Here is a 25,264-nt window from a genome sequence, read left to right as displayed (position 1 = left end):
TGGATGGGACCTGACTTAACCTGTGAGTGGCCCCAGTTCTTCTGAGAATGCTCCCGGGCAGCCCCACCCTGATCTCACCCACCCCACTGCCCTGGGGGGCTGCCACCAGCGGCCTTGTGGAGGGCTTGGTAAAGGGACGGCTAAGTCAGCTTCCCAGGGCAGCTCTGGGTCCCATGTGGCGACTGCAGTGACCCTCTGTGCCCCAGGCTATCCATGAGGGCCCGCCTGCAGCCCCAGCCCTGCAGCAGGCACTTGGGGGTCAGCCAGCAAGGCCTCTGCAGACCCTCACCCCAGAGGCGCCCAATGGTCAATATGGCCCTGCCTGGGCCCAGCCAAGGTCGGGAGACACAGGACTCCAATCTTTGCTATAAATACACGTGTTTGGTGAGTGAGGGGCAACAGAAGGCAGAGAGATGGCGCTGTACACAGCTGGTATAGGCTTGGAGGTGGAACGCCAGAGAGACAGACACACAGACAGTCCGCCCAGCAGGGCAGGCCGGGCAGCATTCTGGGGCTTGTAACACTTGGTTGGTGGGCGAGAGCCGGCAGGAGGTCCGGCCCAGGGCTGGAGGGGCCAAGGCACCCCGCAGGCTCCAAGGTCCGAGGTCCTGGGTGGCATCAGTGGTGGCACCTGGGCTCAGCTCACATCATTCAGGGCCTGGAGGGACACGAAGCCAGTCAGGAGGGCGCTCTGGGTCCCTGGGTCCCACCACCCAGCCCCGCAGGCCACCCACCTTGCGGGCAAACTCGGGCAGCACGAAGGCGGCGCGGTGCACGTCGGAGTTGTAGTACTTCAGCTGCATCTGCGCCACCTGCTGCTGCGTCAGTGGCTGCACTGGCTCCTGGAAGTTGGTGCTCTGGGGACCGGGCCAGGGGCACATCAGGGGGGGCACTTTTTTTTTTTTTTTTTTGAGACGGAGTCTCGCTCTGTTGCCACGCTGGAATGCAGTGGCATCATCTCAGCTCACTGCAACCTCTGTCTCCCAGGTTGAAGTGATTCTCCTGCCTCAGCTTCAGGTACGTGCCACAACGCCTGGCTAACTTTGTGGGGTTTTTTTGTATTTTGAGTAGAGATGGGGTTTCTCCATGTTGGTCAGGCTGGTCTTGAACTCCTGACCTCAAGTGATCCGCCCACCTTGGTCTCCCAAAATGCTGGGATTATAAGCATGAGACACCACGCCTGGCCTGGGGAGGGTTTTTTTTTTTTTTCTTTTTTGAGACGGAGTCTTGCTCTGTTACCCAGGCTGGAATGCAGTGGCGCAATCTCGGCTCACTGCAAGCTCCGCCTCCCGGGTTCACGCCATTCTCCTGCCACAGCCTCCCCAGCAGCTGGGACTACAGGCGCATGCTGCCACGCCTGGCTAATTTTTTTGTATTTTTAGTAGAGACGTTACCCAGGATGGTCTTGATCTTCTGACCTTGTGATCTGCCCACCTCAGCCTCCCAAAGTGCTCGGATTACAGGCATGAGCCACTGCGTCCAGCAGGGGGAGGGATCTCTATTTATGCCCACCTTCCCCTCGACCCCCACCCCCAGGCACCCCCATCTCACCGGGTTCTTGCTGCACAGCATGAAGCCGATCTGGCCGCTGGGGTAGGTGGGGATGGTGCAGTAGGCGTAGGCCACCACGGGGAACAGGGACTGGCAGAACTGCCGCATCTCCTTGATGAGGTCCAGGTGCAGCCACTGACACTCGCCTGGGGGCCCCGAAGCATCAGCATCCGGCAGGGCCTGCCCTGCCCTGCCCTGCCCTGCCCCACCCTGCCCCGCCCTTCCCCGCCCTGCCCCGCCCCAGTGCTCCAGGCCTGTGGCTCACCCTGGCAGCAGAGGACACCATCTTCCTTGAGAGCTGTCTTCATGAGCTGGTAATAGGACTCCTTGAAGAGACTTTCGGCGGGGCCTGGGTAAAACAGAGGGAGACACACTGAACACAGTCTGGCTGCGACCTCCAGGGCCACTGTCACCCACACAGCTGCCAGGTGGCCAGAGCCAGGATCTGAACCCAGGTCTGTGGGGGATCCACACCTGAATCCCATTCTTGGGGGAGTCTCATTGGCACCACAGCAGACGAACCTCTACCCCAGGCCTTGGTTCAAGACTAGAACCTGCCCCCACTCCAATGCTGAGCAGTCCAGAGCAGAGGGGAAGCTGAAGAGGACACAGGGGACTCAGTGTCCCAATGCCAGATCCCCACTCTCCTTGGGCCCCAGCTTGTGAATCTGGGCAGTGGCTTGGCTCCTGCCTACTGTCCTGAGCCATGTTTCAGGGGGCAGGTAACAACTGAGAAGGGAAAAGTACAGCTCTAGTTCGGGGGGTGGGAGGCCGCTCTATCCTTTATTCTGAAGGCCTGGGGGAGGCTGACCTCCAGACCTGCAGCTGCCAGAAAACCCTGGGGCCCATCCGCTGCTTACCCATGGGGTCTGAGGAGTCAGTGATGATCACATCGAAGGCATCCTGATTCTGTTTCATGAACTCAAAACCGTCACCCACATGTAGGGTCAGCTTCGAGCTAGAGTAGCCAATGGCCATGCCTGGCAGGAACTTCTTGGAGACTTGGATGACATCCTGGAGGGGATGGGAGGGACCAGTCTGGGCCAAGGGGCTGGGGGACCTGGAGCCAGACACAGCCACGTGGGACTCTCCAAGTGCCTCACAGGCAAGCTGCCTTGGCCAACTCCTTCCCTTTTTTTTATTTTATTTTTTTGAGACAGGGTCTCACTCTGTGGCCCAGGCTGGAGTGCAGTGGCGTCGATCATGGCTCACTGCATCCTCGGCCTCCAGGACTCAGGTGATCCTCCCCCATCAGCCTCCTGAGTAGCTGGACTTCAAGTGTGTTCAATCATACTTGGCTACTTTTTAAATTTTTGGTAGAGATGGAGTCACCCTATGTTGTCTCGAACTCCTAGGCTCGAGGGATCCTCCTACCTCGGCCTCCAAAAGTGCTAGGATTACAGTTGTGAGCCACCACACCCGGCCCCTTTTGGGAACCTCAGTTTATAATGTGTAAAGCAGGGAGAACTCTGGTACCTCCATTTCTCCTTGAGAGCTGGCTCCTGCCGCTGGCTTGGGCTCCTCTCTCCCATCCCTACCCCCTCCTTCCAGACCAAATTGCCCCATCTGAGTGGCTTTCTTGTCGCTTCCTATTTTATATATATATTTATTTATTTATTTTTTGAGACAGTCTTGCTCTGCTGCCCAGGCTGGAGTGCAGTGGCATGATCTCAGCTCACTGCAACCTCCTGCCTCAGCTTCCCAAGTAGTTGGGATTACAGGCGCACGCCACCAAGCCGGGCCATTTTTTTTTTTTTTTTGTATTTTTAGTAGAGACCTTGTGATCTGCCCGCCTCAGCCTCCCAAAGTGCTGGGATTACAGGTGTGAGCCACCAGCGCTTGGCCTGTTTCCTATTTTAGAAGGATGCAATTTCAACCTCTGGCCAGGAGAACCTCCCCCTCCCTGCACATGGCCACCTGCTTTTCACTGAGGCCTCAGCTCAAACGCCACCTCCTGGAGGCCTGCCCTAACCACCCCCCATGCATTCACAGGAACCCTGCCTTCTCCTGTCCCCCAGCCCCTGTTTTGCCTTCATCAGACCATCCTTCGATGTCTCTTTTTTTGTTGTTTGTTTTTTTTGAGACAGATTCTTGCTCTGTCACCCAGGCTGGAGTTCAGTGGCGAGATCTCGGCTCATTGCAACTTCCGCCTCCCGGGCTCAAGTAATTCTTCCGCCTCAGCCTCCCTAGTAGCTGGGATTACAGACATGCGCTACCATGCCCGGCTAATTTTTCTATTTTTAGTAGAAATGGGGTTTCACCAGGTTGGCCAGGCTGCTCTTGAACTCCTGACCTCAGGTGATCTGCCTGCCTCGGCGTCCCAAAGTGCTGGGATTACAGGCGTGAGCCACCACGTCTGGCCATCTGATGTCTCCTTTAACTAGGACATCAGCTCCTAGAGGGCAGGGACTGATCTGTCGTCTACCACTGTCCCCATACCCGGGCAACATCTGGCACGTAGCATGATTTTAGTGAGCACCTACTGAGTGTAAGGGGTAACGTACAAATAGTTGAGCTGTCTCTGGGCCCTGCCTGGGGCTCAGATTAAAAATCAGCTTAGTCGGCTGGGCGTGGTGGCTCACGCCTGTAATCCCAGTACTTTGGGAGGACGAGGCTGGCGGATCACCTGAGGTCGCCGCGAGGTCCGAGACCAGCCTGACCAACATGGAGAAACCCTGTCTCTACTAAAAATACAAAATCAGCCACGCATGGTAGCGCATGTCTGTAATCCCAGCTACTCGGGAGGCTGAGGCAGAGGCAAAACTACTTGAGCCCAGGAAGTGGAGGTTGCAGTGAGCCGAGATCGCACCATGGCACTCCAGCCTGGGCAACAAGAGCGAAACTCTGTCTCAAAAAAAAAAAAAAATCAGCTCAGTCTTGGTAAGAGCTCGCCACGCAGGTGCCCTCACCACCTGCCAGGCCCTCTGCCATCTGGTTTTCCTACTGAACCCTCCCCGACCAGGTGTTTTCCAAATGGAGAAACAGGCCCTACCTGCCTTGCTCAGGGGTGTGCAGCCATTTCAGGGCACAGCTGGCCGGTGGGAGAACCAGGACTCAAACCCGGCTCTACGCCGGCACTCACCTCGTCGATCTCACACTGGACCACGGACTCCACGGAGGGGTGCTTCACCACCTCACGCAGGACACCTCCATCTCCGCCCCCGATGATCAGCACCTGGGAGGAGGGGACAGTCAAGGCAGGGGCCCTGGCAGGACTGGGCGCCCCCAGGCCCCTGAAGCAGACCCCCTGACCCCTCGGACCCACGGACCTCATCATTTTCTACCCTCGGAAACGCTTTCGTGCCGGTGTCCCCTTTCCTGGAAGTTCCTTCCAGGGCTGCCCTAGGCTTCCGAGGCCGCGTCAGTGTCGGCCCCCACCCCTCCGCGGGACTCCCCTGGCATTGCTAGCACTTTCTCTGACAACTGTGCAGGCAGCATCTGGGAAGAGCCCGGGGCACACCTGGGGCCGCCCCTCGTCCGGCACTGTTCCAGGGGACACTGGGGTACCTTTCGCGGGTTGGGGTGGCTGCAGAGAGGCAGGTTGGCGATCATCTCCTGGTAGGAGAACTCGTCTCTCTCCGTGCACTGGATGACACCGTCCAACACCAGCACGTTGCCATAGGTCTTACTGCGGGCGGAGTGACAGTCGGGGACCTGGGTTCTCTGGGGTGGGGAAACGTACCCCAAGCCGCCCTGGGTGAGGAGGGTCTCCCCATCCCGCCTAGGGGTCCCAGGGATGAGGAGCGATGGTGACACGTGGCGAGGAACGGCAGGCGGGCCGCCGGGTGGAGGCCGGGGTGGGACCCGGGGTCTCCTCGGGCTCTGACGTGTCCTGAGGCTGACGTGGAGCGGGGCGCAGACTCCGGCTCCCCCGCCCAAGAGGCCAGCCCGCAGCCCCAGCCCTAGCCCAGGGAGGCGGTGTGAGGGGTGGCGAGGGGGCCAGGACAGGACGGGGTCCGGCCCGCTTGGGTCCTGGCGTGGAGGGGTCCGTGAGGCGGGCAGCAGGCGGTCCGGGCTGAGCCGAGGGGGCAGGCGCCTGCGGGCAGCGGCGGTACCTGCGGAAGACGAGGATGTCCTGGTAGCGCGAGCGCCGGTGGTGGAGCAGCTGCTCCACCTGCAGCGACAGGGCCTGGCCGGGCCACAGGCTGCAGGTCTCGCGGAACCAGCCCTCGCGGATGGCGGCGGGGCCGGAGGCGGCGGGGCCGTCGGGGCCGGGCTCCATGGCGGGCGGGCGGGCGGGCGGCGCGGGGCGCGGGCCCGGGACTGCAGGCCGCGCGGCGCCGCAGCACAACGGGACCAGCTCCGCCCGCCGCCCGCGCCGCAACCTAACCCCGCGCGGGGCGGGGCCTGCCGGCGGGGGCGGAGCGCGCGCTCGCCAATGGCAAAGCGGCCTCGCCTGGCGCTCATTGGCCACCGGCTCGCAGAGCGGCGCGGAGTGGCTGGGGCGCGCCGTCCGTCGGCGGCAGCAAGGTAGTGCGGCCCGCTCCAGGGGCCACGTGGGGCCCGGCCGGGGCCGGGCGGCCGGGCCGGGTTCCGGGGCGGGCTGGGTCGGCGGAAGGGGTCCGGGTCCTTCCTCCGCCCCAAGCAGCCGGGGCGGTGCACCACCGGCCCCTGCTCCCTTCTCGGGGTTGGGAGGCACCGAGGGCCTCGAGGGGCTGCGGGACTCGGGGTTGGTGTGGAGGGGAAGAGCGCTGGGACGTGCGGACTCGGGAGTCAGCCTTTGGGCTGGAGACACGGGAGCGGGCGGCTACAGTGGTTTACGTTGTTGCACGGGGCGAGTAGAACGTATCCCTCGCTGCGTCCAAAATCTGGTTCCTTGTTGGATTTGAACAGATATGTGGCTCGTCGGGGCGAACTGAGGGTTTTTATTTACTTGGAAAGAATCATCACAGCCCGCGAATTAACAAGCTGAATTTAGCCATTTTCCCTTAGATTCTGAGCCATGAGCCTATAGGCTGTTGAATACGAGAGAAGTGCTTTTCTAAACGAGTTTCTAAATTTACCAGCAGTGTCCAGGAAGAGGCCCAGAACATACATATTCAGCACCAGAAAAGACTGGCACGCAATTTTTCTTGACAAACTGGGTCTTGCTCCTTGAAGGGTGGGTGGGAATGTGCTTTCTGTTTTTATGAGAATGTCAAAGAACTTCTCAGAATCACATTAAGCATGCTAATTACCAAATATTAAATGCTAATTGTTCTACACGCAGTTCGAATGCCAGGGAAGGAAGATGAAACTAGTATAAGCTACTCTTGACATTATGTCAGGGATGGTTTTGACACGTTTTGCAGCCTCCACCTGGAGGTGGGGAACGTTTCCTGTGTCGTCCCCAGAGCAGAGTAACAGTGTTGTTTATCGGTGAGAGCAAGCCTCAAGCCTAGGCAACAATGTGGCTTGCTTGCTGTTAAGCTCCTTCTCAGGGGAGGTAAACCAAGACCGCTAAAGAATTGCTAGGTGCCTGGGCATGATGGTTCACACCGGTAATCCCAGCACTTTGGGAGGCAGAGGCGGAGCGGAGGCTGGCGGATCGCAAGGTCAAGAGATCAAGACGATCCTGGCCAACATGGTGAAACCCCGTCTCTACTAAAAATACAAAAATTAGCTGGGCGTGGTAGTGCGCGCCTGCAGTCCCAGCTACTCGGGAGGCTGAGGCAGGAGAATCGCTTGAACCCGGGAGGTGGAGGTTGCAGTGAGCTGAGATTGCACCACTGCACTCTAGCCTGGGCAACAATAGCGAAACTCCGTCTCAAAAAAAAAAAAAAAAAAAAAAAATTGCTAGGCAGCTGGGCACAGGGGCTCAGGCTGGTAATACTAGAATTTTGGGAGGCCGAGGCAAGAGGACCGCTTGAGCCCAGGAGTTCGAGACCAGCCTGGGCAACATAGCAAGACTCTGTCTCTAAAAAATAAAAAACATTGCTAGGCAACAGCTTCCATGGACTTGTTCCAGGAACGAAGATTATTCGTGAAATGTCCACATAGTGGATAAGACAGAGTCAGTCAGTGTGTCCAGTGCTACAGGCTTGATTGGGTTCAATCAACCCTGTACTTGGGTCAAGGTGTTCACCTACATTGCCTGTACTTTCTCCAAGACATTTCTGCCTCTGGGTTGTAACTGCCCGTGTACTTGTCTGTGTTCCCTAAGCCAGATCATAAGCTCTGAAGCTGAGGATGGTGGCTGTAGATGGCAGTACTTGTCTGTGTTCCCTGAGCCAGATCATAAGCTCTGAAGCTGAGGATGGTGGCCGTAGATGGCAGGCCTGGATGCAGCCAGGTGCCTTGTGGATCAGCTTGCTTTTAGGTGGTGAAGGACTGACCATAGACAGGGGCCCTGGCATTCCAGGACACTGCATGGGGGAAAGTGGAAGGCCAAGTCCATCCCATCCCTTCTGCAAGCTGGACAAAGCTGCTCCAGCATGTGGGTCCTCACATGAAAAAGGCCACGTTGACATCCTTTGTCCTCCTGTAGAGGGAGTGAAACTGAGGCCTCAGCCTCAAGCAGGAACAGAACTTGAGACCTCTCGGCCAGAGTGTACAGACATTGCACAAACCTTCCAAGTTCAGAGAAGACAAAAGCCCTGAGTAAATTACAGACAAAAAAGCCCCCAAATGTACAGCACTGTGAATCCAGAAATGCCACCTGACTTCGGGTCACAAGGAAGAAAAACTGATTTTGCCAGAAGTAGCCATTATTGCACAGCCCAGTTATAATCACAACTGACGTTAAAGTCAGGCCAGGTGACCACAGAAGTCTACAGAAAAAAACCAGGATTGGCCATGCGTGGTGGTTCACGCTTGTAATCCCAGCAGTTCGGGAGGCCGAAGCGGGCGGATCACCTGAGGTCAGGAGTTCAAGACCAGCCTGGCCAAGGTGGTGAAATTCCATTTCTACTAAAACTACAAAAACTAGCTGCCATGGTGGCGTGCACCTGTAATCCCAGCTACTTGGGAGGCTGAGGCATGAGAATTGCTTCAACCCAGGAGGCGGAGGTTGCAGTGAGCCACAGTGGCACCACTGCACTCCAGCCTAGGTGACAGAGACCCTGCCTCCAAAAAAGAAAAAAACAAAAACAAAAACACCCCCAACACCAAAAACCAAAAAAACAAACAAACAAAAAAAAACAACCAGGACCGAGAAAATCAGGCTTTAGCATGAAATGTTTTCCCCTAAATTCAGACCAATGTACCTCAAAAATCCAGTTGTAAAGCTTAAGTGTCTAGTGGGTTAACTATCCCACCCAACCTCCTAAAAAGTGTTATTATAAAAGGAAAAAGGGGAGAAAGGGTAGAGGAGAGAAAGGTGGGCCAATGGCTACTGTTCAAGGAAATGGTTTAAGTGGGGCTGCCACATGGTTATGTGTCTGTCACAAGAGGCTTGTTAAGCAGTTAGCACTTGAGTCATTTTTCTAGCCTTCCATTCAGCCAGGCAGACAGCTGTGGTTATGAGTGGGAACAATTTTGGCCATTATGTGGTGTGGCTTGGTTGAAAATGCTTATGGCAAGCTGCCTAAGGCACCGCAAACAGCAGCATGCCTCCTTGAGCACACAGCCCTGCTGCTCATAAATTCTCTCTCTACCTCCAACCCGGCCAGCCCTGCCAGATCCCTTTCCCTTCCTCTTGGAGCACAGGCCCAGCCATGGCCTCCACTACTCAGTCACTGCACAGTTCCTGACCCACACACACCCCTCTATGTGCTCCCCATCCTCCTTAGTCCTGTCCCAGGTGCTCCCCAAGTGACCTGACATTGACCTCCAGCTGTTCTTCGAATGCCCCAAGACCCTCATCTCCACCCCACGGCTGAGGAGTTCTGGATTTGGGGTTTGATGGACCAGTAAACCTCTGCAAACACCATCTAGGGACTGACACTGGGTTGCGAACTTTTTATTTTGCAAGATTGAACATTTGAAAAGATCTCAAACTCCTAAGGTTCTTGTCTTTTTTTTTTTTTTTTTCAATTTATGAAGTATTTATTGATCATTCTTGGGTGTTTCTCGGAGAGGGGGATATGGCAGGGTCATAGGATAATATTGGGGAGAAGGTCAGGAGATAAACACATGAACAAAGATCTCTGGTTTTCCTAGGCAGAGGTCCCTGCGGCCTTCTGCAGTGTTTGTGCCCCTGGGTACTTGAGATTAGGGAGTGGTGATGACTCTTAAAGAGCATGCTGCCTTCAAGCATCTGTTTAACAAAGCACATCTTGCACCGCCCTTAATCCCTTTAACCCTGAGTTGACACAGCACGTTTCAGAGAGCACGGGGCTGGGGGCAAGGCCATAGATCAACAGCATCCCAAGGCAGAAGAATTTCTCCTAGTCAGAACAAAATGGAGTCTCCTATGCCCACCTCTTTCTACACAGACACAGCAACAATCTGATTTCTCCTTCCTTTCCCCACACTTCCCCCCCTTCTTTTCAACAAAACCGCCATCGTCCTCATGACCCGCTCCCAATGGTCACTGTCTCTTCGGAGCTGTTGGGTACACCTCCCAGACAGGGCGGCCGGGCAGAGGCGCTCCTCACCTCCCAGACAGGGCGGCCGGGCAGAGGCGCTCCTCACCTCCCAGACGGGGCCGCCGGGCAGTGGCACTCCTCACCTCCCAGACGGGGCGGCCGGGTAGAGGCGCTCCTCACTTCCCAGAGGGGGCGGCCGGGCAGAGGCGCTCCTCACTTCCCAGACGGGACGGCCGGGCAGAGGCGCTCCTCACTTCCCAGACGGGGTGGCCGGGCAGAGACGCTCCTCACTTCCTCCTAGACGGGGTGGCAGCCAGGCAGAGGCGCTCCTCACCTCCCAGACGGGGCGGCCGGGCAGAGGCGCTCACTTCCCAGACTGGGCGGCCGGGCAGAGGCGCTCCTCACTTCCCAGACGGGGCGGCCGGGCAGAGACGCTCCTCACCTCCCAGACGGGGCGGCCGGGCAGAGGCGCTCCTCACTTCCCAGACGGGGCGGCCGGGCAGAGGTGCTCCTCACTTCCCAGACTGGGCGGCCGGGCAGAGGCGCTCCTCACTTCCCAGATGGGGCGGCCAGGCAGAGACGCTCCTCACTTCCTCCCAGACGGGGTGGCAGCCAGGCAGAGGCGCTCCTCACCTCCCAGACAGGGCGGCCGGGCAGAGGCGCTCCTCACTTCCCAGACTGGGCGGCTGGGCAGAGGCGCTCCTCACTTCCCAGATGGGGCAGCCAGGCAGAGGCGCTCCTCACTTCCTCCCAGACGGGGTGGCGGCCAGGCAGAGGCACTCCTCACCTCCCAGACGGGGCGGCCGGGCGGAGGCGCTCCTCACCTCCCAGACGGGGTGGCCAGGCGGAGGCGCTCCTCACTTCCCATATGGGGTGGCGGCCGGGCAGAGGCGCTCCTCACTTCCCAGATGGGGCAGCCAGGCAGAGGCGCTCCTCACTTCCTCCCTGACGGGGTGGCAGCCAGGCAGAGGCGCTCCTCACTTCCTCCCTGACGGGGTGGCAGCCAGGCAGAGGCGCTCCTCACGTCCCAGACGGGGCAGCCAGGCAGAGGTGCTCCTCATCTCCCAGACGGGGCAGCCGGGCAGAGGCGCTCCTCACTTCCTCCCAGACCGGGTGGCAGCCGGGCAGAGGCACTCCTCACCTCCCAGACGGGGCGGCCGGGCAGAGGCACTCCTCACCTCCCAGACGGGGCGGCCGGGCAGAGGCGCTCCTCACTTCCCAGACGTTGGGCGACTGGGCAGAGGCGCTCCTCACTTCCCAGACGGGGCAGCCGGGCAGAGGCGCTCCTCACATCCCAGACGATGGGTGGCTGGGCAGAGACGTTCCTCACTTCCTATACGGGATGGCGGCCAGGCAGAGGCGCTCCTCACTTCCCAGATGGGGCGGCCGGGCAGAGGGGCTCCTCACATCCCAGACGATGGGAGGCCAGGCAGAGACACTCCTCACTTCCTAGACGGGGTGGCGGCGGGGCAGAGGCTGTAATCTTAGCACTTTAAGAGGCCAAGGCAGGAGGCTGGGAGGTGGAGGTTGTAGCGAGACGAGATCACGCCACCGCACTCCAGCCTGAGCACCACTGAGTATTGAGTGAGCGAGACTCCGTCTGCAATCCCAGCACCTCGGGAGGCCGAGGCAGGCAGATCACCAGGAGCTGGAGACCAGCCCGGTCAACACGGCGAAACCCCGTCTCCACCAAAAATACAAAAACCATTCAGGCGTGGTGGCGCATGCCTGCAATCCCAGGCACTCGGCAGGCCGAGGCAGGAGAGTCACAGGAGCCCGAGGCAGGGAGGTTGCAGCGAGCCGAGATCACGGCAGTACAGTCCAGCTTCGGCAACAGAGGGAGAGCGAAAAAAGAAGGAGAGGGAGACCGAAAAAAGGGGAGAGGGAGAGGGAGAGGGAGAGCGGTTCCTGTCTTTTAAAAAACAAACAGAAGGCCAGGCACAGTGGCTCACGCCTGTAATCCCAGCACTTTGGGAGGCCAAGGTGGGTGGATTACCTGACGTCAGGAGTTCAGGACCAGCCTGGCCAACATGGTGAAACTCCATCTCTACTAAAAGTACAAAAATTAGCCAGGCGTGGTGGTGGGCACCTCTAATCCCAGCTACTCGGGAGGCTGAGGCAGGAGAATTTCTTGAACCCAGGAGGTGGAGATTGCAGTGAGCCAAGATCATGCCATTGCACTCCAGCCTGAACGCCAGAGGGAGACTCTGCCTCAAAAAACAAACAAACAAACAAACAGAAAAACATTGTTACACAATCAATGGAAAACTTCCAAAGAAAGGGTGAGGCATCACTTTAACTCTCTGGGAGACTGTTCTCATTCACCTCTAACCAGTGGTAAGACCGCTGCAACTGCTCAGCCAGGTTCAGGCCCGTGGCTTTAGCTAACAGTGGTTCTCAAACTTCAGCAGGCAGAAGAATCATTGTGGGAGCCGGGTGAGCACAGCGGCCCCAGCAGCCTCCAGGCTCTAGGTGGCACTGGATTCTTTCTGACAAGTCCCCATTTGGGCTGTCAGAGACCTCCGCTTTGAGCTGCGCTGCCATAGAGCTCTCTGGAAGTCCCTTGCTTCTCAGGGTCCAGTCCGAATGCCCCTTTCACGAGGTCTCTCAGGCCATCCTCAGGAGAAAATAATTTCTCACTTTGGCCAGGCGTGGTGGCTCACGCCTTGCAATCCCAGCACTTTGGAAGACTGAGGCGGGCGGATCACTTGAGGTCAGGAGTTCAAGACCAGTCTGGCCAACGTGGTACAACCCCATCTCTACTAATTAGCTGGGTGTGGTAGTGGGCGCCTGTAATCCCAGCTACTTGGGAGGCTGAGGCAGGAGAATCGCTTGAACCCGAGAGGCAGAGGTTGCAGCAAGCCGAGATCGCGCCACTGCACTCCAGCCTGGGTGACGAGAGCAAGATTCTGTCTCAAAAAAAAAAGAGAAAAAGAAAAAGAAAAAAAAATTCCACCTGTGAGGCTGGGCACAGTGGCTCACGCCTGTAATCCGGCACTTTGGGAGGCTGAGGTGAGTGGATCACCTGAGGTCAAGAGATCGAGACCAGCCTGATCAACATGGTGAAACCTTGTCTCTACTTAAAAATACAAAAATTAGCCGGGCGTGATGGCAGGCGCCTGTAATCCCAACTCCTTGGGAGGCTGAGGCAGGACAACTGCTTGAATCCAGGAGGTGGAGGTCGCAGTGAGCCGAGACTGCACCATGCCATTGCACTCCAGCCTGGGCAACGAAAGCGAAACTCCGTCTCAGAAAAAAAAAAAAAAAAAAATTCCACCTGTCAATTTTTTATAGCAGAGACTGCCATTTTTGGGCAGTGACTGTTCTTTGTCCTTCGATGTCTGTTCTTCCCAAATTCTATAATAGAACCCTGGGCTTTTAGCTGGACACATGGATGACTGAAATAATGATATTTCCTAGTACCCCTTGCTGTGGTCTTGTGACTAAGTTCTGACGAATGGGAAGCTGAAATGGGCAGTATCCTATTCAAAGAGATTGGGTGCTGTTCTTTCCTCCTTCCAGCAGACTGGAATGAGAATGTAATGGCTGGAGCAAGGGCAGTCACCCTGCACCATGAGGTGGCAGCCTTGTGTTTGAGCTGAGGATGGTAAAACAAAATAGGAGTCTGTGTCTGATGATCATGAGCATCACACTAGCTCTGGGCCAACTATGTTTACAAAAGAGGAGGAAAATCATCTCTCTTGTTAAAAGTCACTATAGTTTGGCTTTTCTGTCACTTTCAACCAGTCTAGTCCTAGCTAATACAAACTCCAGCCTATCTTAGGACAGGGCTGTTCTCTGCTGTTCAAGAGTGGGAGCTCTCTGACGGCAGTGATGTGTGATTTGGCTTGGTACACCCCAAAGGTTATCATATACAGTTGGCAATCTCAATACTTTGTGGGATGAATTTCAAAGAAAAAAGGTTTCTAGGTTAAGTATTTGTAAAAACCAAAGTAATGGCATTTTATGCTTTCCTGATTTATTAGCCCATCTCAGGATTAAAATAAAATGAAGTTCTAAAGAAATTATCAGAGACTGGGTCACAAATTTATATAAAAGTTCAGTGCTGCATTATTAAGAATAGTACCAAAAATGAAAACCTAAGTGTTTAACAATGGGGGTTGGCGAAAATAAATTTTAGATTGAGAAAAGTGTCCTAATACAAACTTTCAAGGTGACAAATGATAGAAACCTAAACCCAAGATATATTTAAAAAATATATCTATATACACATAGCGAAAGCTTATAAGGAAATACAGCAAAATGTTAACGATTATCTCAGCTGGGGGTGGTGGCTCATGGATGAAATCCCAACACTGGCAGGACAAGACAGGAGGATTGCTTGAGGCCAGGAGTTCAAGACCAGCCTGGGCAACGCAGCAAGACCCCGTCTCTATAAAACATAAGAAAAATTACCCAGGGGTGGTGGCACGTGCCTGGGAGGTCAAGGCTGCAGTGAGCTAGGATCACACCACTGCACTCCAGAATGGGCAACAGAGTGAGACCCTGTCTCAAAAAAAGGAAAAAAAAAGAGCATCTTTGTGTGGTAGGACTACAAATGATTAAAATTTTCTCTTTGCATTTGCCTTTTTTTTTTTGAGACAGAGTCTTGCTCTACTGCCCAGGCTCAAATGAGGTGGCGTGATCTCGGCTCACTGCAACCTCCGCCTCCTAGGTTCAAGCGATTCTCCTGCCTCAGCCTCCCAAGTAGCTGAGATTACAGGTGCTCACCATGCCTGGCTAATTTTTGTATTTTCAGTAGAAATGGGGTTTCACTATGTTCGCCAGGCTGGTCATGAACTCCTGACCTCAGGTGATCCGCCTGCCTCAGCCTCCCACAGTGCTGGGATTATAGGCATGAGCCACCATGCCTGGCCTTGCATTTTACTATATTTCCCACATTTCCTGCAATGAACATGTTATTACTTCTATCACCAGAAAAAAAAAAAAAAAAAACCAAAGTTGATTAAAAAAAAAAGTGAGAAAAGAACAGAGTAGAGAACAGGTCCTCGGGAGCTGTGGCTGGCTCTAGGGCACCTTACCAGTTCCTTTCCTGATGGCATTTTTTTCACCAGGTGGCTCCATTCACGTTATTTGAAGGCTTGGGAAGGAAGTGAAATGGCCCAGAGAACCCTCTTAAAGTGGAGCGATGAGCGTCACAGCTTATGCCTTGCAGGTGCTGCCGCTTCTAAGTCCCAGCAATTTGTCTCATATTCCTCCTTGGGAGTGGCTCTGGAGTTTTCTTTTTTTTTTTTTTGAGACAGAGTCTCGCTCTGTCACCCAGGCTGGAGTGCAATGGCATGATCTTGGCTCACTGCAAGCTCCACCTCCCGGGTTCACGCCATTCTCCTGCCTCAGCCTCCCGAGTAGCTGGGATTACAGGCGCCCGCCACCACGCCTGGCTAATTTTTTGTATTTTTAGTAGAGACGGGGTTTCACCATGTTGGCCAGGATGGTCTCGATCTCCTGACCTCGTGATCCGCCCGCCTCGACCTCCCAAAGTGCTGGGATTACAGGCGTGAGCCACCGCGCCCGGCCGGCTCTGGATTTTTCTAGAAGTCACCATAACCCCCGGAGCACACTCACCTGCCCACAGACAGCTGAAGATGGTTGCCTGAACAGGATGGCAACCTGCCAGAGCTGTGGTGGCAACAAAATAAAAGTCAGGAATCAGCTTTCTTCAGGAAGAATTTTTTTTAATGGTTTAAAAATATGTATGTACAAAAGCAGCACCAGCATTTGGTGCTTCTGGTCCACAGGTGCCGCGTGTCTTCCAGGACTATCTCTGTGGCCAGTTGTACCTGAAGCCTCTGCAGAGAGTACAAAAACAACAGTTATTTCTTCTGGGTTGGTTGGATGTTCTCAGATGGTTTACAAAATGGTGCAAACCTTAATCATGCAGAACAGAGGAAGAATGGTTTGTTCAGGAGCCCCAGAGAACTTGGCGGCCCACCAGAGTTGGCTGAGCTGAGCAGCATCTCGAGAAGGCAGACCTGTTTTTCCTGCCCTCGGGCAAGTCCCCTGACCTCAGGGTTGGCTTGATTATTAGGATTTTATGTTTTTAACAAAAACATTTGGCTGGGTGCAGTGGCTCACGCCTGTAATCCCAGTACTCTGGGAGGCCGAGGCAGGAGGATCAATTGAGGCCAGGAGTTTGAGACCAGCCTGGCCAACATGGCAAAACCCCATCTCTACTAAAAATACAAAAACATTAGCTGGGCATGATGGCAGGCACCTGTAATCCCAGCTACTTGGGAGGCTGAGGTGAGAGACTTGCTTGAACCCAGGAGGTGGAGGTTGCAGTGAGCCGAGATTGTGCCACTGCACTCCAGCCTGGGTGACAGTATGAGACTGTCACAAAACAAAACAAAACAAAACCAAGCCAAACCACTCTTCAACAACAAGGATAACCCACATGTGCTTACTTTTTCCTCATTCCTAATAGGCTGGTCCAGGAAAATTTCACAACTATTCACACCTATTTTCCCTGAGGTGACCCCGGGAAACACGGTAACTGGAGAGCCAGGAACAAGGGGAATCTGAGTGCCGGGGCGTAGTGCCTGGCTCTGTGATGTGTGGCACAGAGCAAATCACCTCCCACCCTTGTTTTCTGAGTGGCGTGAGGGACCTGGCTTGGGAGGTTCTCTGAGTCATCCTGGTTGAAGACCCTGGGCACTCGCTCCCCAGCTACTCCCCACGGACCGCACCACGCAGGGCAGGTGCTTTCTCACTGGGCTCCCTGGGCCACACGGCTGTCCACCACATACCTGTCTGACTTTCCAGTTGGAAAGGACATGCTTTTGTTTCCCACCGACTGTTTAATTTTTTTGGCTGCAATGCATTTCTGGAAAGAAAAGAAACCGTTTAAGCTGGGTGGGCACCTTGACCACAAGATACACAGAAAAACACACCTGAGCTCAGGTGGCCAAAGATTCTAGCAGCACAGGAGTGACTTTAGATTCCCTGCGAGAGGATGTTTCTGTGTCTCTGAAGGCAAGGCCGCCAGGATGCGCTGCAAGAGGAACAGGAGGGCCCCAAAGCAGCCCTGCCCCCACGCCTGTGGAAGGTGCAGCCACGCTGTTTCCCTGGCACCAGCGCCAACACCCACGAGGGGCGAATGCAGGCTTGTGCTGGCCCCAAAGGGGGTGCTTTTGGCCTGCAGCTATGGTTCCCATGGTAGCACACAGAATAATACCCTTTAAAGCCACACACCAGCTTTCACAGCCTCGTTGTATGAGTTGCTGGGGTAGCTGATTGGTACTGTCTGCTCTTGGGAAGAAATGAGGTGAGGAAAAAGATATGCAAAGGAATGGACTCCTGGATGGGCCTGTCTTCTCAGCAGAGGAGGAGATCAAAAACAGGCGCCACTGGCGTCTTGAAATCCTCCAGGAGCAGTTCTTACCTTGCCAGACGGGGTCTGTTTATTTGGATCAAACTGAGAAGAAACTTTGGATTTGCTGTTTCCTGAAAGGTAAGAGATGAGAGAGACCTGCGGTCAGGTCAATGAGTTACCACACATCACAGGCTCACAGCGAGGCCGGGACCATGACACTCAGGGAAGCCGTGGCTGTCAGAGCACAACCCCTGTCACGATGAGGGGCTAGGCCTCGTGGCTCACATAAATGAATACATGGCGATCCTGGTCCCTGTGGGCAGTCTGAAAACCAGGCCCATTTCTCTCAGCTCTAGTCCCAGGACCTTAGGGGCAGGTGGCTACAGCAGTGGCCCCTGCACATAAGGAAATCCATTCTGATCTCTGTGCTGGGTGATGCCGTCAGAAACTCGGGCTCTGAGGCGACACTCCTGTATAAAGGGCCATTGTGTGGACTGGCCTCTGCTTTCTCTTTTCCAAAGGGACATGTTGCTCCGAAGGCTGCTAGAGTCGGGAATGCCATCTGTAGCCCCTTCAAAGCAGACGGACTCTCACAGCCCAAGCAGCCACAGGGGTTCATGTCATAGGCTTTGAGATTCTTCAACAAACAAAATTCTCACTGTGTGTGTGTATGTGTGTGTGAGACAGAGACAGAGAGAGAGAGAGGGTTTATGGGCACAAGTTATAGTGAGGAAGGATGGCGCCCTGGTCACAATGGAAGTGACAGGTGATCTTGCTAACCCACCATGGAGGCCACCCTGAGTGAGCTCCCATGAAGGAGGTGGCAATGAGGCTGCAGGCGACTGTCCACATTGCCACGGCCTCTCTGGACTACTCCAACAAATCCTGGCTAGCACCATGCCTTGGGCAGGGCTCACTTGGCCCCTATGTTGCGGTCTCTTTATGGCTTCCTCCCCTCTGATGCGCACAGACGTCCCTGTGTGGGGCCCCAGTACTTCCTTACCAGCATAAGCCTTGAAGTCTGACTGGCTGTAGTCGTAAGGCGTAAACTCTTTTTCTGGTGGCTCTGGGTCCTTTGGCTTCTTGGAAATTTTGAGTCGTTTCTTCTCTTGTTTCTGTTCTGTGGTCCTTGGGTCGCTTGTTGCTCGCTCTCTCTTCTTTGCAGCATTTTCTAGCTGTAGATCAGGAACAGATGTGGGGGAGGAACAGGGAGGCACATGGGACAGGGAACTCCGCTGGCCTCAGCAGTAGCTGGGACCCAGCTGCCTAAGTGATAAGAAGAACAGTCAGTGGTGGGGAGAGGAGCTGTGGCTGGAACTTCGGGACCAACACTCAGGGTCAGCTGAAACAAATTCCTCACTGGACAATGACATGAGGTCATTTAAGAAAGGCAAGCAGGCCAGGTGCAGTGGCTCATGCCTGTAATTCCAGTGCTTTGGGCGGCCAAGGTGGGAGGACTGCTTTAGACCAGCCTGGGCAACACAGCAAGACCCCTATCTCTACAAAAGAAAAGAAAAAAATGTAGCTGGGCATGGTGGTGCATGCTTGTAGTCCTAGCTACTTGGGAGGCTGAGGTGGGAGGGTCACTTGAACCCAGGAGCACAAGGCTGCAATGAGCTATAATCGCACCACTGTACTCCAGCCTGGGCATCAGGGTAAGAGTAAGACCATGTCACTATTTTTTTTTTTTTTTTAAAGGAAATAAAAAAAAAAAAAAGGAAAGGCAGGGGGCAGGGGTTAAGAATTTGAGTGATAGCCTGGGCAACATAGTGAGACCCTGTCTCCACCAAAGACAATAACAAAAAATAGCTGGGCATGGTGGTGTGTGCCTGTGGTCCTAGCTACTTGGGTGGTTGAGGAGGGAGGATCGTTTGAGCCCAGGAGTTTGAGGCTGCAGTGAGCTGCAACTGCGCCACTGCACTCCAGCCTGTGCAACAGAGATAGACACTACAAAAAAAAAAAAAAAAAAAAAAGAGTTCCAGAGTGCTCTGGGGTTTCATTCTCTAGAATGCAACATTTTTTGTAGGACAGAGCAGGACACACAACAAGCTTCAGCACTGTAACCTCAATACCTTTTCTACTACTACAGTTGAGTGGTGTGGCATATTTACCATAAACACAGTGGAAGAAGGTTAAGAGGAATTACAGTATCAATCTTGTGGAGGTTTCAGAAATGAGGTAGACACTAACAGCCAAGCTAAGGAGAACTGGAAAGAAGTCAGGACTTAATATAAAGCAAAGGGCAAGCCCCCTAAGATATCCAAGGAAGATCCTGACCACAAGCAGGGGCATCGTTTTTCAAAGGAAAAAGGAGAAAAGTTGGCACATACCGCGACCTGCTGTCGGACGGAGACGGCCTGTTCTGCTGCAGCTTTGCACGCCTCCTTTGCCTGTTCCCGGGCAGCTGCAAGGGAGGGAACTGTCTCTGGAGTTGCTGAATCCAGCAACCACCCTCCCCTCCATCTCCATCCCCCTCCGACTTGGCCTACCCACAGGCGTTGTCACAGCTGATCCCTCCTCCCTCTCAGCTCCCCGGTCCCCCATCTCTGCAGGACAGGCTGCCTCAGAGCTCAGGCTCAGGTGCTCTGCCCACCTTCACCTACATGTGAGCTGATCCTCCCCAGCCCTGCCTGCTCCTCTCCTGTGAACCCAAACGCTCAGTGGCCTGTGGACCTGAGGGCGTTTAACAGGATCATCACCATCACCATCGTGGACAAGCCCGCTCAAACCAGCTACTTCGGCTGCCAGCAACTCCAGCTTTCCAGCTGCTCAGGACAAAACCTTCATCCAAGGCTCCCTTCCCTTCTCTCACATGCCACATCCACCTCATCATCAAATGCTGTCAACTTCACTATGGGACAGATCCAGGCTCTGACAGCTTCTTACCACCTCCTCTGCTCCCACGTTGGTCTCAAAACCACCGTCTCCTATCCCTTCCTGGGCTCCCATCCTGTCCTCTATAGTCTACTCTTGACACAGCAGCCAGAGGGCCACATGTCAGTCACTTCCCACCCTGTGTCTGCTCAGCACCCTCCTGGCTTCTGAACTCAGAGTAAAAGGCAGCGTCATCCCGTGGGCCTCTGCTGGCTCCTTCCCCATCTCCTGCTCTTCTCTACCCGCTCTGCTCATGCAGGCCCACTTGCTGCTGCTGAGCATGCCCAGTGAACTACCCCCAGGGCCTCTGGGCTCGCTGTGCTGTGGCTCCAGAACTCTTCTCTAAGTCACTGCAGGTCTCGTCAACGTCGCATTCATTAGACTACCTTCTCCAACCACTGATGAGACAGCTACAGCACCCCCAGCACTCCCCACCAATCTCTCTGCACAGCACCTGCTGCCATCTGCCAGGATAGATACTGATTGCCCACCATCCGTCAGCAGAAGGGAAGCCCCACAGGGGCTTCATTCATAGCCGTATCTGGCACTTGGCTGAAACAGCGGGTGTGCAACAGCCATCCTTTAACAGCCGACTGAGTTGCAAGGAAGTGAGTGTTACCTGTTTGCTCAGCTGCCTTCTTCTTGACAGTTTCTTTAGAGTCTTTTTGTACTTGTACCTGGGCCAGCTTCCAACGGTTGCTGATCTATAATGAAAGCAAATATAACAAAAAAAACCCTCCAAAGTCAGCCACCTAAGTCTGTCTTACTTTTCATGAGGTGACGTAGGGCAGGTTAACCTAAGAAGTACACACATTGTAAGTCATAAATTTTCAAATCTAAGGGCATGAAAAATAACTTTCATGCTGGCTTTATTGCTAAAATCCCTATTAAGGAGGACAAAGTGCTACTGTCCTCCAGGCACTGGGCCATCCGTCATCTCATTCAGTCCCTCTGTAACTCTGGGAAAAAGGTACTGTCATCACCCTCTCTTTAGAGATGAGCGAACAGACTCCGGGAGACTAAATAACTTGTCCAAGGGACATGGTCAGGAAATGACAGAGGCAGACTCAAGGCTGGGCTTCCGCAAGTCTGCTGTGTTTCTTTATGACACCCCACTGACCTATGGCGTTACAACACATGGAGGTGACACTGGGCATAACACACAGGACGTGCAGTTGTTCAATGTGACACAACCCGTGGGGGGAAAAGAGGAGAGAAGGCAGAAGCCCCACCTGATTCCCCATTTCTAAAAATAGAAGCTAACTCAGGGACAGGAACAGGGCTGGGGGACCTCTCGGTTTAGCCTAACAAAAGAGCTCTGCTGCCACACAGAGGAAGCCAGTCGCCCATGTCATCAGAGCAGACGCTTCCTGCAGGGAGGAAGGAGGCTGCAAACAACAGTTCACGTGCTGGCTCTGGGGAACATCTCAAGGGGGTCTAGGGGAGGTGTGCTCTCATTCTTACTCATAATGCTGGTAAAAACAAGCCAGATAAGTAAGATAGAGTGTTTTAAAATTAAAGCTGTCACCTTTAAGAGCCTTAAAGTAACAGACATCTGTAAAAATGCATCAAGCTGTATATTTAATATTTGTGTACTTTACTACATATAGATTAAACCTCAATTTAAAAACTGCAAATGAAGATTTGTTTCTTACAAGGTTTCCAAGTGCTTTTCTTTTTTTTTTTTGACTACAGAGTTTGCTCTGTTGCGCAGGTTGGAGTGCAGTGGCGCAATCTCTGCTCACTGCAAGCTCCGCCCCCCAGGTTCAAGCGATTCTCCTGCCTCAGCCCCCCGAGTAGCTGGGACTACAGGCTCCTGCCACGACGCCTGGCTAATTTTTTGTATTTTTAGTAGAGACGGGGTTTCACCATGTTAGCCAGGATGGTTTCGATCTCCTGAGCTCATGATCCGCCCGCCTCAGCCTCTCAAAGTGCTAGGATTACAGGCGTGAGCCACCGTGCCCAGCCCAAGTGCTTTTAAGAATCTCACTGAAGTTCTGGACCCTTTCCCTAGAAACAATGCTAGAAAATAAAGGGCTTTTGCATTCATTTTCAGGGGATTCACAGATGAGATAGGCTCGTCTAAAACAGAAACCTGGTATGAATAATTAAGAAATCCCCTTTTCTTAGAAAGTCTCTTTTAGGGCCAGGCGCAGTAGCTCACGTCTGTAGTCCCAGCACTTTGGGAGGCCAAGGCAGGTGGATCACCTGATGTCAGGAGTTCGAGACCAACCTGGTCAACATGGTGAAACCCCATCTCTACAAAAATTAGCCGGGCATGATAGCAGGTGCCTGTAATCCCAGCTACTTGGGAGGCTAAGGCAGAAGAACTGCTTGAACCTGGGAGGTGGAGGTTGCAGTGAGCCAAGATTGTGCCACTGCACTCCAGCCTGGGCGACAAAGCGAGACTCCATCTCAAAAAAAAAAAAAAGGAAATTCTCTTTTAGAACAGGTGACAAGTCCACTTACTTCATAGATTTTGGTTGATGGATCGAACTTCGCTGCCTGAGAGACGGGAGCACGGTGTCCCAGTGAGGGCAGAAACTGGAGGAAGGAAATGGCTGTGTGAAACGCTGCCGGGAATGGAATCTAGAGCCACAGGGCAGAGGCGCTCAGATGGGGGGTTGCTGGTGCCGTGTCAGCATCTTTGCCAGGACACCAGGGCAGCTGACACACTGGCTTCAGAGGCTTCCTTCCCAGGTAAAAGCATGTACAGCTGTAGGCATCTCTGCATATCCTGTCAGCCCTGACAAAACTACTACTCACCATCCTAAATGGATTTTCAAAGGACTCCATGATGTTCTGGGCTTTTTTCTGTGCAACTGTCAATGGACCCTTTTTATTGTCTTCAGCACTAGGTTCCTGCAGGGACAGACAAAAAACGATCACTAATGACCATGATCATCTGTGACATCAAGATGCAAGCAAGAGAGCAACAGTTAACAGTGATTTTTTTTTTTTTTTGAGACAGAGTCTCGCTCTGTTGCCCAGACTAGAGTGCAGTGGTGTGATCTCTGCTCACTGCAACCTCCACTTCCTGTGTTCAAGTGATTCTCCTGCCTCAGCCTCCCGAGTAGCTGGGATTACAGGCACATGCCACCATGCCCGGCTAATTTTTGTATTTTTAGCAGAGACCAGGTTTGACCATATTGGCCAGGCTGGTCTTGAACTCCTGACCTCAAGTGATCCACTCGCCTTGGCTTCCCAAAGTGTTGGGATTACAGGCGTGAGCCACCGCACGCACCCGGCCAGTAACAGTGATATTAATACCAATGGCTAAGGCTAATATTTCATACACTCTCCTATGTATAAGGCGTTGTGTCTGCAACAGCACACAGTAGCATTTCAATATCAATGTGCTGGATCAGTGAATTCTCACCGTGTCCTCATAGCCTATGAGGTGGTATTACTCTCACCACCTTACAGAGGAGGAAACTGAGGCCTACAGAGGTTGTGACAGTCTTTCAGAGGCTTGCAGTGAATACAAGCAGACCAAGGATCTAAACCCAGCATGGTCTGGCTCTAGAACATGAGATCTTAATTGATGCCTGAAATTTATTTTATGTATGTATGTATTTTTTTTGAGTGGAGTCTTGCTCTGTTGCCCAGGTTGGAGTGCAGTGGTGCGATCTCTGCTCAATGCAACCTCCGACTCCTGGGTTCAAGTGATTCTCCTGCCTCAGCCTCCCGAGTAGCTGGCATTACAAGCGTGCGCCACAACGCCCGGCTAATTAAAGACAGGGTTTCACCATGTTGGCCAGGCTGGTCTCAAACTCCTGACCTCAGGTGATCTGCCCGCCTTGCCCTCCAAAAGTGCTGGGATTACAGGTGTGAGCCACCACGCCAGGCCTGAAATTTAGTATTACATATCTTTATAGGCAATCATTGAAATTATGCAACAAAATGCTGCTTCCAACTGGGTTTATAAATATATGCTATCCTTTTGCTTCATCTGTAATTATGCCCCCTTGCAACACAGAGCGCAGGGAGACCACAGCCTCCTTTACACCAAACAGCACTTCCGTATCAAAGCAGCCCAGAGCTCATGCTAACACGTTTAGCTGCTAAATCATCTTCATGACTCAAATTAGCTCTGAGGTCAACTAAAGGGCCTAGTATTTTCTCATTAATTGCTAAAGCAAGGCCCAATCTAGATTTATGTAATTAAGTTAAAAACCAAAGTGAAGCCTGGGCGACATGGTGAAACCCCATCTCTACAAAACATACAAAAATTGGCTGGGCATGGTGGCACATACCTGTAGTCCCAGCTACTCGAGAGAAGGCTGGGGGCAGAGGGATTGCTTGAGCCCAGGAGGCAGAGGTTGCAGTGAGCCAAGATGGTGCCACTGCACTCCCACCTAGGTGACAGGATGAGATCCTGTCACCAAAAAAAAAAAAAAAATGCCGGGTGTAGTGGCTCATGCCTGTAATCCCAGCACTTTGGGAGGCTTAGGCGGGTGGATCACCTGAGGTCAGGCATTCGAGACCAGCCTGGCCAACACAGTGAAACCCCGTCTCTATTAAAAATATAAAATATTAGATAAGTATGGTGGCGGGTGCCTGCAATCCCAGCTACTAGGGAAGCCGAGGCAGGAGAATCGCTTGAACCTGGGAGGTGGAGGTTGCAGTGAGCCGAGATGATGCCATTGCACTCCAGCCTGTGCAACAAGGGTGAAACTCCATCTCAAAAAATCAAACAAAACAAACAAACAAAAAAAGTGAAATAGCTGGGTGCAGTGACTCATGCCTGTAATCCCAGCTACTCAGGAGGCTGAGGCAGGAGGATCGTTTGAGCCTCAAAAGTCAAGGCTGCAGTGAGCCATGATTGTGCCACTGCATTCCAGCCTGGGTGGCAGAACAAGATTGTCTCAAAAAAAAAAAAAAAAAAAAAAAAAAAAAAAATCATTTCTCTTCTTCACTGAAAGCACACATATGTGGTGGTGGGGTCAGGCAGGAAGCTATAGGCAGCGCACATTCTACAGTTCGTCGGACAGTACACCCATGCCACCCCTGCTGGGCATCCAGGTGAACCGTTTTTCCTCCACCACCGCTGCAGCCT

General features: G+C 53.6%; 2 protein-coding genes across 3 annotated transcripts in view; both read right to left on the bottom strand.

Moving 5' to 3' along the window:
- Positions 1-361: 361 nt before the first annotated feature.
- On the bottom strand, positions 362-5,872 carry SRM (spermidine synthase). The gene is made up of 8 exons (XM_024253156.3): positions 5,607-5,872; positions 5,059-5,179; positions 4,634-4,726; positions 2,412-2,565; positions 1,817-1,900; positions 1,552-1,697; positions 735-857; positions 362-658 (listed from the first exon to the last, which is right to left on the bottom strand). The coding sequence occupies exons 1-8, from the start codon at positions 5,771-5,773 to the stop codon at positions 638-640; spliced, it is 909 nt and encodes a 302-aa protein (XP_024108924.1). The 5' UTR covers positions 5,774-5,872; the 3' UTR covers positions 362-637.
- A 9,801-nt stretch (positions 5,873-15,673) lies between these two features.
- EXOSC10 (exosome component 10) overlaps positions 15,674-25,264 on the bottom strand; it is a 29,250-nt gene continuing 19,659 nt past the window's right edge. Inside the window, exons 18-25 of one of the 2 annotated variants that reach the window (XM_024253130.3) lie at positions 22,972-23,067; positions 22,675-22,749; positions 20,825-20,909; positions 19,662-19,750; positions 18,335-18,506; positions 17,401-17,462; positions 16,766-16,842; positions 15,674-15,808 (exon numbers count right to left, since the gene is read on the bottom strand). In XM_024253130.3, the coding sequence (XP_024108898.3) occupies positions 15,778-15,808; positions 16,766-16,842; positions 17,401-17,462; positions 18,335-18,506; positions 19,662-19,750; positions 20,825-20,909; positions 22,675-22,749; positions 22,972-23,067 (687 nt within the window). In that variant the 3' untranslated portion in view covers positions 15,674-15,777. The remainder of the gene's footprint in view (positions 15,809-16,765; positions 16,843-17,400; positions 17,463-18,334; positions 18,507-19,661; positions 19,751-20,824; positions 20,910-22,674; positions 22,750-22,971; positions 23,068-25,264) is intronic. The other variant, XM_024253138.3, reaches the window with a different exon arrangement.

Source organism: Pongo abelii, chromosome 1, assembly GCF_028885655.2.
Source record: "Pongo abelii isolate AG06213 chromosome 1, NHGRI_mPonAbe1-v2.0_pri, whole genome shotgun sequence".
In the NCBI taxonomy this organism is placed as follows: Eukaryota; Metazoa; Chordata; class Mammalia; order Primates; family Hominidae; genus Pongo; species Pongo abelii.
This window is presented reverse-complemented; position numbering and strand designations above follow the sequence as displayed.

Coding starts and splice junctions, on each gene's coding strand:
- SRM (XM_024253156.3), bottom strand. CDS start 5,773: ATGGAGCCCGGCCCCGACGGCCCCGCCGCCTCCGGCCCCGCCGCCATC. Junction 5,180..5,606: donor GACATCCTCGTCTTCCGCAG/GTACCGCCGCTG, acceptor CTCCGCCCGCAG/TAAGACCTATGGCAACGTGC. Junction 659..734: donor TGCCCGAGTTTGCCCGCAAG/GTGGGTGGCCTG, acceptor GTGTCCCTCCAG/GCCCTGAATGATGTGAGCTG.